General features: G+C 38.8%; 1 protein-coding gene across 2 annotated transcripts in view; it reads right to left on the reverse strand.

The window, feature by feature from the left end:
• Nucleotides 1-230: 230 nt before the first annotated feature.
• Nucleotides 231-12,774, reverse strand: part of EMB (embigin) — a 126,748-nt gene continuing 114,204 nt past the window's right edge. For both annotated transcript variants that reach the window (XM_078004410.1, XM_078004409.1), the window contains one exon: nucleotides 231-691. In XM_078004410.1, the coding sequence (XP_077860536.1) occupies nucleotides 536-691 (156 nt within the window). In that variant the 3' untranslated portion in view covers nucleotides 231-535. The remainder of the gene's footprint in view (nucleotides 692-12,774) is intronic.

Here is a 12,774-nt window from a genome sequence, read left to right on the forward strand (position 1 = left end):
GTTAAGGAAATACATTCTAGAATGCTGCACTCTGTGTAACCACATATCCTCATCTCAGCACATATGAAAGTCTTCTATAATATGAAACAGGTTGACATGATAGTATCGCACATCTAAAGTAACATACAATAAATTTACCTTTCATCCCAGAGTGTACTGAACGTATCTGGCTAGTTCACTTCAAAAAAAAAAAAACAAGCAAGCAAGTGATCAAGAACCACAACAAAACCTTGTTTATAAATACATTTATTGATTTCCATACAAAGCCTAGTAATGCAGATCAATACATAATTGAGAAGTATTGCCCAATCTTCAAGCTGGATAACATTTCACAGATGCCAAGTTCTTAAATACTTTCAGCAGTGACCACACAGCTTAGTATCAGTGAGGGAAAGCCATACACAAAGGCTTACACAGTTCATCCTTGCAGTCAGACCAGGGGCCATACACTAAATGATAATTCCATCCAAAACACAGGTACTAATGGGAGTGGAAATGCATATCTGACAAATGGCTAAAAAGATACAAATATTTTTTAAGAGACTACACAAATTAAACAAATAAAATTCAGTAAAGAGAGCCACTGAAGTATAAAGCAATGACTCCCAACAGTGGAGAGTTGGGAAACAGCAGCAGCAGGAAACAGATTCATAGTTCTGGAGCCATCATCCATTCTTTCTCTTCCTCTCATCTTTCATGAAACAAAGAAAGAGAAAAGAGACAATCAAAAATGTTGGTCTTGTTGTGGCTACCATTCATCTATAGGCAAATAAAATTATTCCCATTAATTTTAGAAATTATGACATCTTTGAGTTAATAATGCAATATGAAATCTATTAAAAATTGCACTGCTGGATTAAGTATACATTTGACTTAAAATTTAATTTTCCCCTTTAAATATTTTATAATATGTTGGAAAATATTTTTGAAATATTAATAGTTTTTCTTTTTATTTTATTTTATACCCTTAATTTGCCTGTGCCATGTTCAAGCTTCCCAGGTTTTTTTGTTGTCGTTGTTGTTTGTTTTGCTTTTTTTTTAATTCTAATTTCTTCGGAAGAGGGAATATTAGGTAAGATAAAGCAGAGGATATGGATGACAATGGACAGGTGCTCAGCACCCCAGAGAGAACTGGAAAAGAATCAACACAGGACAGAGCATTTGTGGGATCTGAGAACAGGAGAGTCTGTGTGCTGCCTCGGGAGTGAAACATCGCATCTGGAAAACAGCAAGACCCAGTGGAAAGAATAGATATCAGTCATGCCTGGATAGCCAGGGCTGTGGACAGCATCCTCAGAGCGACCCCTCTGCTGGCAGTACAGGAAGGAGCCGAGCAATTCCCAGGCTCACAATGGCTTACCAACAGCAGGAAAACTCACTAGACCCAATGTAGTGTTAAAGACAGAAATAAAATGAAGTTATATATGTACTTTTTACACCTAACTTTGGTTGACTAAGATTTGTATCCAGCTAATTTTCAAAATAATCATCACTTTAAAATGTTGTCATCCATCCTTATGGCATTTCAGGGTTTAACAGTAGAGTTAAGAACATGACATGTGACTGCATGATTTCAAATCCCAGCTCTGCTACTTATTAGTGAGCAAGTCACTTATCTATTTCGTGCCTGAGTTTCCTAATGTAACAAATATAGCACCTATCTTCAAAGGTTGCTATAAGGATTAAACAAGTCTATGTATGTACTACATAAGTGCTTGATAAGTGAAACAAGAAATAAAATATGAAAATCGATGGTATCACAAAAGAAGAAAGTAAGCCACTCTGCTTAAGGGTGAAACAAATGCTGAATAAGACATAATAAAGAGCAGGGGAGGGGAGGGCATGAGCCAAATTCCAACACCATGCCACTCAAACCACATTACTTTTCAAAAGATCACCATCTGCTATTACTATTATAATGTGATCAGACTGCGTCACCAAAAGAATCAGAAGTTCACCTTCAGCAAAAATCATTTTGAAAAATATTTCTTTTTAGTATCTACATTTTGTAGTAAAATATTATGCAATCTTGTAGAAATTAGAGAACTGTGAGAAAGTAAAAAGGTACAGAGATACAAAACATTTAGACATGATTACACCATCCATAAATAACTACTGCTAACATTGTGTCCTTTAACGTATACACTTTTAAAAATCATGATCTTTTTATATATATCACCACACTCATTTCATAAACAGACACATCTTGTTGTATTGCACTTCACAAATTTCATTCACTTTGCAAGTTGAAGGTTTGTAGTAACGCTGTATTAAGCAAGTTTATCAGCGCGATTTCTCCAACAGCAAGCACTTGCTTCGTATCTGTGTCACATTTCAGTAACTCACTCAATATTGCAAACTTTTTCATTGTTACTATGTCTGTTATATGGATCTGTGATCAGTGATGTTTGTTGTTACCATTGTAATTGTTTTGGGGCACCATGAGGATGTGCACCAAAAGTGGCAAGCTTTATCAATAAATGTTGTGTGTGTTCCGACTGCTCCACCAACCAGCCATTCCTGCATCTCTCTCCCTCTCTTCGGATTTCCCTATCGCCTGAGACACAACAATATTGAAATGAGTCCTATTACTAACCCTGCAATGCCCTCCAAGAGTTTAATGGAAAGGAAGGGTCTCACATTTCCTACTTTAAATCAAAAACTAGAAATGATTAAGCCAATGAGGCAGACATGTCGAAAGTCAGGATAGGTTGAATGCTAGGCCTTTTGCACCAAACAGTTTGCCAAGTTGTGAATGCAAAGAAAAAGTTATTGAAGAAAATTAATAGTGCAACTCCTGGGAACACACAAATAATAAGAAATCAAACAGCCTACTGCTGAGATGGGGAAAGTTTGAGTGGTTTGGATAGAAGATCAAACCAGTCACAACATTCTCTTTAACCAAAGCCTAATCCAGAGCAAAGCTCCAATTCTCTTCAATTCTATGAAGACTGGGAGAGGTGAGGGTTGCAGAAAAAGGATTTGGGAGGTTGGTTCATTAGATTTTTAAAAAGAAGCCGTCTCCATAACATAAAAGTGCAAGGTGAAGCAGCAAGTGCTAATGGAGAAGCTGCAGCAAGATATCCATCAGATCTGGCTGAGATCATTGATGAAGGTATCTTGACAAAACAAAAGATTTTCAGTGTAGAAGAAACAGCCTCATATTGGAAGAAGATGTCATCTAGGAGTTTCATAGCTAGAGAGAAGTCAATGACGGTCTTCAAAACTTTGAACGATGGGTTGACTCTCTTACTAGGAGCTAATGCACCTGGTGAATTTAAATTGAAGCCAATGATCATTTACCATTCTAAAAAATCCTAAGGCCCTGAGAACTATGCTGAATCTACTCTTGCTGTGCTCCGTAAATGGAAAATGAAAGCCTGGGTGACAGCACACCTGTTTACATCATGGTTTACTGAATATTTGAGCCCACTGTTGCAACTAACTCTTCAGAAAAAAAAGAAAGAAAGAAAGAAAGAAAGAAAGATTCCTTTCAAAATAGTACTGCTGATGACAATGCATCTGGTCACCCAAGAATGTTGATGCAGTTGTATAAGGAGACTAATATTTCCATGACACAGCATCCATTCTGCAGTCCATAGACCAAGAAGTAAATCTGACTTTCAGGTCTTACTATTTAAGAAATACATTTCATAAAACTACAGTAGCCATAGATAGTGATTCTTCTGATGGAACTGGGCAAACTAAACAGAAAACTTTCTGGAAAGGATTCACCATTCTAGATGATGTTAAGTACATTCATTATTCATGGAAAAACATCAATATCTCAACATTAACAGGAGGGTTGAAGTTGATTCCAACCTCATGAATGCCGTTGAGGGGTTCAAGACTTCAGTGGAGGAAGTAACTGCAGATGTGGTGGAAATAGCTAAAGAAGGAGAATTGAAGGTGGAGCCTGAAGATGTGACTGAACTGCTGCAATCTCATGATTCAACTTGAACAAATAAGGAGTTGCTTCTTGTGGATGAGCAAAGAAAGTGGTTTCTTCAGATGGAGTCTACTCCCGGTGAAGATGTTGTGCACATTGTTGAAACAACAATAAAAGATTTTGAATACTCCAAAAACTTTAAGGATAAAGCAGTGGCAGTTTATGAGAATTGACTCCAATTTTGAAGAAATTCCGCTGTGGGGAAAATGCTGTCAATCAGCCTTGCATGCTACGGAGATATCTTTTATGAAAATCAGACTTCATTGTTGCCTCAATTTGTGAAATTGCCACCTACCCCAATCTTCAGCAGCCACCACCCTGATTGGTCAGCACCAACAATCTTCCATCAGCAAAAAGATCACAACTTGCTAAGTTGTGAAGATGACTTAGGAAGTCATCTCAATGACTAATAAGATTCAGATGCTTATTAGTATTTTCAGCAATAAAACATTTTTAAATTAAGGTATAAACATTGGTTGTTAGACATAATGCTGTTGCACACTTAATAGACTACAGTACAGTGTAAACATTAAACATAACTTTTATATGCATTTTACAATCAAAAAATTCATGTGGCTAACTTTATTGTGACATTCATTTTATTGAAGTGGTCTGGTACTGAAATTGCAATAGCTCCAAAGTATGACTATATATATATACATATATATATATACACACACACACACACATATACAGTAGTATATAAATAGTGTATACTACTCTTTTCCAGTTGACTAAAGTTTATATAATAATTTTCATATTTTATGCATGACTTTTGACTTATTTTTTTAATTCAAACAGTATGAATTTTTTTTATCTCACTAAGAATAAATAATGGTACTTTTCAGACCTTACCATTTCACAATCAGTGGATATATAGTTCTTATCTACAAGCATGTTTTAAGTGTTCTTATTGCAATCTCTAAGAAAGTGTATGTTCTGTTCCTTATATTCAACTTACTTTATTGAGTATCTCCAAAAAAAAATCACAAAACTCCAATCATGTTTAATATTGCATAAGATAGTGTAAGTCTGCCACCTGCTGGCTACCTGTGAACTTGCACAATTTTTACCAATTGGAAACAAATTTTAATTTCAATTTACAAAACAAGCTGAATTGGGGCTTAGTACTGCCTTGTGAGGTTAAAAATCAGTAGTGATCTTTTTGTGGTCATTTCAGTTTCCAATTTCCTTATAAATTTTAAAATTTTAATTTTCTACCTTTTGATACAGTTAAATGATGGCTCTGTATTTTAAACAGAAGTTTTGAGAAACAGATTTAAACCTCAAATTATGTAACTCTATTTTATTTATTTATTTATTTATTTATTTATTTATTTATTATTATTATACTTTAAGTTGTAGGGTACATGTGCATAGCGTGCAGGTTTGTTACATATGTATACTTGGGCCATGTTGGTGTGCTGCACCCATCAACTCATCATTTACATCAGGTATAACTCCCAATGCAATCCCTCTCCCCTCCCCCCTCCCCATGATAGGCCCCTGTGTGTGATGTTCCCCTTCCTGAGTCCAAGTGATCTCATTGTTCAGTTCCCACCTATGAGTGAGAACATGCGGTGTTTGGTTTTCTGTTCTTGTGATAGTTTGCTAAGAATTATGGTTTCCAGCTGCATCCATGTCCCTACAAAGGACACAAACTCATCCTTTTTGATGGCTGCATAGTATTCCATGGTGTATATGTGCCACATTTTCTTAATCCAATCTGTCACTGATGGACATTTGGGTTGATTCCAAGTCTTTGCTATTGTGAATAGTGCTGCAATAAACATACGTGTGCATGTGTCTTTATGGCAGCATAATTTATAATCCTTTGGGTATATACCCAGTAATGGGATGGCTGGGTCATATGGTACATCTAGTTCTAGATCCTTGAGGAATCTCCATACTGTTTTCCACAATGGTTGAACTAGTTTACAATCCCACCAACAGTGTAAAAGTGTTCCTATTTCTCCACATCCTCTCCAGCACCTGTTGTTTCCTGACTTTTTAATGATTGCCATTCTAACTGGTGTGAGATGGTATCTCATTGTGGTTTTCATTTGCATTTCTCTGATGGCCAGTGATGATGAGCATTTTTTCATGTGTCTGTTGGCTGTATGAATGTCTTCTTTTGAGAAATGTCTGTTCATATCCATTGCCCACTTTTTGATGGGGTTGTTTGTTTTTTTCTTGTAAATTCGTTTGAGTTCTTTGTAGGTTCTGGATATTAGCCCTTTGTCAGATGAGTAGATTGCAAAAATTTTCTCCCATTCTGTAGGTTGCCTGTTCACTCTGATGGTAGTTTCTTTTGCTGTGCAGAAGCTCTTTAGTTTAATTAGATCCCATTTGTCAATTTTGGCTTTTGCTGCCGTTGCTTTTGGTGTTTTAGACATGAAGTCTTTGCCCATGCCTATGTCCTGAATGGTACTACCTAGGTTTTCCTCTAGGATTTTTATGGTATTAGGTCTAACATTTAAGTCTCTAATCCATCTTGAATTAATTTTCGTATAAGGAGTAAGGAAAGGATCCAGTTTCAGCTTTCTACTTATGGCTAGCCAATTTTCCCAGCACCATTTATTAAATAAGGAATCCTTTCCCCATTTCTTGTTTCTCTCAGGTTTGTCAAAGATCAGATGGCTGTAGATGTGTGGTATTATTTCTGAGGACTCTGTTCTGTTCCATTGGTCTATATCTCTGTTTTGGTACCAGTACCATGCTCTTTTGGTTACTGTAGCCTTGTAGTATAGTTTGAAGTCAGGTAGCGTGATGCCTCCAGCTTTGTTCTTTTGACTTAGGATTGTCTTGGAGATGCGGGCTCTTTTTTGGTTCCATATGAACTTTAAAGCAGTTTTTTCCAATTCTGTGAAGAAACTCATTGGTAGCCTGATGGGGATGGCATTGAATCTATAAATAACCTTGGGCAGTATGGCCATTTTCACGATATTGATTCTTCCTATCCATGAGCATGGTATCTTCTTCCATTTGTTTGTGTCCTCTTTGATTTCACTGAGCAGTGGTTTGTAGTTCTCCTTGAAGAGGTCCTTTACATCCCTTGTCAGTTGGATTCCTAGGTATTTTATTCTCTTTGAAGCAATTGTGAATGGAAGTTCATTCCTGATTTGGCTCACTGTTTGTCTGTTACTGGTGTATAAGAATGCTTGTGATTTTTGCACATTAATTTTGTATCCTGAGACTTTGCTGAAGTTGCTTATCAGCTTAAGGAGATTTTGGGCTGAGACAATGGGGTTTTCTAAATATACAATCATGTCATCTGCAAACAGGGACAGTTTGCCTTCTTCTTTTCCTAACTGAATACCCTTGATTTCTTTCTCTTGCCTAATTGCCCTAGCCAGAACTTCCAACACTATGTTGAATAGGAGTGGTGAGAGAGGGCATCCCTGTCTTGTGCCAGTTTTCAAAGGGAATTTTTCCAGTTTTTGCCCATTCAGTATGATATTGGCTGTGGGTTTGTCATAAATAGCTCTTATGATTTTGAGGTACGTTCCATCAATACCGAATTTATTGAGCGTTTTTAGCATGAAGGGCTGCTGAATTTTGTCAAAAGCCTTTTCTGCATCTATTGAGATAATCATGTGGTTCTTGTCTTTGGTTCTGTTTATATGCTGGATTATGTTTATTGATTTGCGAATGTTGAACCAGCCTTGCATCCCAGGGATGAAGCCCACTTGATCATGGTGGATAAGCTTTTTGATGTGTTGCTGAATACGGTTTGCCAGTATTTTATTGAGGATTTTTGCATCGATGTTCATCAGGGATATTGGTCTAAAATTCTCTTTTTTTGTTGTGTCTCTGCCAGGCTTTGGTATCAGGATGATATTGGCCTCATAAAATGAGTTAGTGAGGATTCCCTCTTTTTCTATTGATTGGAATAGTTTCAGAAGGAATGGTACCAACTCCACCTTGTACCTCTGGTAGAATTCAGCTGTGAATCGATCTGGTCCTGGACTTTTTTTGGTTGGTAGGCTATTAATTATTGCCTCAATTTCAGAGCCTGCTATTGGTCTATTCAGGGATTCAACTTCTTCCTGGTTTAGTCTTGGAAGAGTGTAAGTGTCCAGGAAATTATCCATTTCTTCTAGATTTTCCAGTTTATTTGCGTAGAGGTGTTTATAGTATTCTCTGATGGTAGTTTGTATTTCTGTGGGGTCGGTGGTGATATCCCCTTTATCATTTTTAATTGCGTCGATTTGATTCTCCTCTCTTTTCTTCTTTATTAGTCTTGCTAGTGGTCTGTTAATTTTGTTGATCTTTTCAAAAAACCAACTCCTGGGTTCATTGATTTTTTGGAGAGTTTTTTGTGTCTCTATCTCCTTCAGTTCTGCTCTGATCTTAGTTATTTCTATCCTTCTGCTAGCTTTCGAATGTGTTTGCTCTTGCTTCTCTAGTTCTTTTAATTGTGATGTTAGAGTGTCAATTTTAGATCTTTCCTGCTTTCTCTTGTGGGCATTTAGTGCTATAAATTTCCCTCTACACACTGCTTTAAATGTGTCCCAGAGATTCTGGTATGTTGTATCTTTATTCTCATTGGTTTCAAAGAACATCTTTATTTCTGCCTTCATTTCGTGATGTACCCAGTAGTCATTCAGGAGCAGGTTGTTCAGTTTCCATGTAGTTGAGCGGTTTTGATTGAGTTTCTTAGTCCTGAGTTGTAGTTTGATTGCACTGTTGTCTGAGAGACAGTTTGTTATAATTTCTGTTCTTGTACATTTGCTGAGGAGTGCTTTACTTCCAATTATGTGGTCGATTTTGGAGTAAGTACGATGTGGTGCTGAGAAGAATGCATATTCTGTTGATTTGGGGTGGAGAGTTCTATAGATGTCTATTAGGTCTGCTTGCTGCAGAGATGAGTTCAATTCCTGGATATCCTTGTTAACTTTCTGTCTCGTTGATCTGTCTAATGTTGACAGTGGAGTGTTGAAGTCTCCCATTATTATTGTATGGGAGTCTAAGTCTCTTTGTAAGTCTCTAAGGACTTGCTTGATGAATCTGGGTGCTCCTGTATTGGGTGCATATATATTTAGGATAGTTAGCTCTTCCTGTTGAATTGATCCCTTTACCATTATGTAATGGCCTTCTTTGTCTCTTTTGATCTTTGATGGTTTAAAGTCTGTTTTATCAGAGACTAGTATTGCAACCCCCGCTTTTTTTTGTTCTCCATTTGCTTGGTAAATCTTCCTCCATCCCTTTATTTTGAGCCTATGTATGTCTCTGCGTGTGAGATGGGTCTCCTGAATACAGCAGACTGATGGGTCTTGACTCTTTATCCAGTTTGCCAGTCTGTGTCTTTTAATTGGAGCATTTAGTCCATTTATATTTAAGGTTAAGATTGTTATGTGTGAACTTGATCCTGCCATTATGATATTAACTGGTTATTTTGCTCATTAGTTGATGCAGTTTCTTCCTAGCCTCGATGGTCTTTACATTTTGGCATGTTTTTGCAATGGCTGGTACCGGTTGTTCCTTTCCATGTTGAGTGCTTCCTTCAGGGTCTCTTGTAAGGCAGGCCTAGTGGTGACAAAATCTCTAAGCATTTGCTTATCTGTAAAGGATTTTATTTCTCCTTCACTTATGAAACTTAGTTTGGCTGGATATGAAATTCTGGGTTGAAAATTCTTTTCTTTAAGAATGTTGAATATTGGCCCCCACTCTCTTCTGGCTTGGAGAGTTTCTGCCGAGAGATCTGCTGTTAGTCTGATGGGCTTCCCTTTGTGGGTAACCCGACCTTTCTCTCTGGCTGCCCTTAAGATTTTTTCCTTCTTTTCAACTTTGGTGAATCTGGCAATTATGTGTCTTGGAGTTGCTCTTCTCGAGGAGTATCTTTGTGGCGTTCTCTGTATTTCCTGGATTTGAATGTTGGCCTGCCCTACTAGGTTGGGGAAGTTCTCCTGGATGATATCCTGAAGAGTGTTTTCCAACTTGGTTCCATTTTCCCCCTCACTTTCAGGCACCCCAATCAGACGTAGATTTGGTCTTTTTACATAATCCCATACTTCTTGCAGGCTTTGTTCATTTCTTTTTCTTCTTTTTTCTTTTGGTTTCTCTTCTCACTTCATTTCATTCATTTGATCCTCAATCGCAGATACTCTTTCTTCCAGTTGATCGAGTCGGTTACTGAAGCTTGTGCATTTGTCACGTATTTCTCGTGTCATGGTTTTCATCTCTTTCATTTCGTTTATGACCTTCTCTGCATTAATTACTCTAGCCATCAATTTTTCCACTTTTTTTTCAAGATTTTTAGTTTCTTTGCGCTGGGTACGTAATTCCTCCTTCAGCTCTGAGAAATTTGATGGACTGAAGCCTTCTTCTCTCATCTCGTCAAAGTCATTCTCCATCCAGCTTTGATCCGTTGCTGGCGATGAGCTGCGCTCCTTTGCCGGGGGAGATGCGCTCTTATTTTTGGAATTTCCAGCTTTTCTGCCCTGCTTTTTCCCCATCTTTGTGGTTTTATCTGCCTCTGGTCTTTGATGATGGTGATGTACTGATGAGGTTTTGGTGTAGGTGTCCTTCCTGTTTGATAGTTTTCCTTCTAACAGTCAGGACCCTCAGCTGTAGGTCTGTTGGAGATTGCTTGAGGTCCACTCCAGACCCTGTTTGCCTGGGTGTCAGCAGTAGAGGCTGCAGAAGATAGAATATTTCTGAACAGCGAGTGTACCTGTCTGATTCTTGCTTTGGAAGCTTCCTCTCAGGGGTGTACTCCACCCTGTGAGGTGTGGGGTGTCAGACTGCCCCTAGTGGGGGATGTCTCCCAGTTAGGCTACTCAGTGGTCAGGGACCCACTTGAGCAGGGAGTCTGTCCCTTCTCAGATCTCAACCTCCGTGTTGGGAGATCCACTGTTCTCTTCGAAGCTGTCAGACAGAGTCGTTTGCGTCTGCTGAGGTTTCGGCTGTGTTTGTTATTGTTTACTGTGCCCTTCCCCAGAGGTGGAGTCTACAGAGACAGGCAGGTTTCCTTGAGCTGCTGTGAGCTCCACCAAGTTCGAGCCTCCCAGCAGCTTTGTTTACCTACTTAAGCCTCAGCAATGGCGGGGGCCCCTCCCCCAGCCTCGCTACTGCCTTGCCGGTAGATCACAGACTGCTGTGCTAGCAATGAGGGAGGCTCCGTGGGTGTGGGACCCTCCCGGCCAGGTGTGGGATATGATCTCCTGGTGTGCCTGTTTGCTTAAAGCGCAGTATTGGGGTGGGAGTTACCCGATTTTCCAGGTGTTGTGTGTCTCAGTTCCCCTGGCTAGGAAAAGGGATTCCCTTCCCCCTTGCGCTTCCCAGGTGAGGCAATGCCTCGCCCTGCTTCAGCTCTCGCTGGTCGGGCTGCAGCAGCTGAGCAGCACCGATCGTCCGGCACTCCCCAGTGAGATGAACCCAGTACCTCAGTTGAAAATGCAGAAACCACCGGTCTTCTGTGTCGCTCGCGCTGGGAGTTGGAGACTGGAGCTGTTCCTATTCGGCCATCTTGCTCCTATGTAACTCTATTTTAAAGCGATCATAAAATTTTCTACAAGGTTTAAATATAAATATTCTTATAATTTTTCTTGTATAGTAATTTAGTGACCTAGCCATATTTATTTATTTTTTCTTGTATAAATTTAAGAAGTACAAGTGCAATTTTGTTACCTAGATATATTGCTTAAGGATGAAGTCTGGGCTTTTAGTGTATCAAACTCCCAAATAACGTACATTGTACCCATTAAGTGATTCCCCATTGCCCACCCCAGTCCCACCCTCTGCCCTTCCAAGTCTCTAGTGACTAGTGTTCCACACTCTACGTCCATGTGTACTCATTATTTAGTGCCCACTCATAAGTGAGAACATACTGCATTTGACTTTCTGTTTTTGCATTGTTTCACTTAAGATAATGGCCAACAGTTTCATCCATGTTGCTGTAAAAGACACGATGTCATTCTTTTTTATGGCTACATAGTATTTCCTTGTGTATATATCCCACGTTTTCTTTATTCAATCATCTGTTGATGGACACTTAGCAACCTTGCCAACTTTTTTTTTTTTTTTTTTTTTTTTTTTGAGATGGGGGCTCTGTCACCCAGGTTGGTGAGTGCAGTGGCATGATCTCGGCTCACTGCAACCTCCACTTCCCCAGCTATAGCAATCTTCCTGCCTTAGCCTCCTTAGTAGCTGGAACTACAGGTGTGCGCCACCATGCCTCGCAATTTTTTGGTATTTTTTTAAACAGAAACAGGGTTTCACCATGTTGGCCAGGTTGGTCTTGAACTCCTGGGCTCAAGCCATCCACCCACCTGGGCCTCCCAAAGTGCTGGGATTACAAGCACGAGCCACCACAACTGACCCCAAATTGATTTTTTCAAAAAAAAAATTGTATAAACTTAAGGTATAAAACATGATGTTTTGATAGACATATGCATAGTGAACTTATGACTACAACCAAGCTAATTAACATAACCATGTCTTCACATAGTTACCTTTTGTGGTGTATAGTGAGAATACTTAAGGTCTACTCTCTTAGCAAATTTCAAGGATACAAAAGAGTATTATCAATCATAGTCCCCATGTTGCACACTAGACCTCTAGAATATAATCACCTTACATGACTGAAACTTTGTACACTTTGACCATCTCCCCATTTCCCCCACTCCTCCACCGCTGGTACTCACCATTCTACTCTCTGCTTCTATGAATTTTTCTTCAGTTCTACATAAATATGAGAATATCAGTATTTTTCTTTCTGTGTCTAGCTTATTTCACATAGCATAATGTCCTCTAGGTTCATTTTTGTTGTTGCAAGTGGCAGGATTTCCTACATTTTTTAAGGCTGAATGATATTCTATTGC

The sequence above is a fragment of the Macaca mulatta genome, chromosome 6 (genome assembly GCF_049350105.2).
Source record: "Macaca mulatta isolate MMU2019108-1 chromosome 6, T2T-MMU8v2.0, whole genome shotgun sequence".
In the NCBI taxonomy this organism is placed as follows: Eukaryota; Metazoa; Chordata; class Mammalia; order Primates; family Cercopithecidae; genus Macaca; species Macaca mulatta.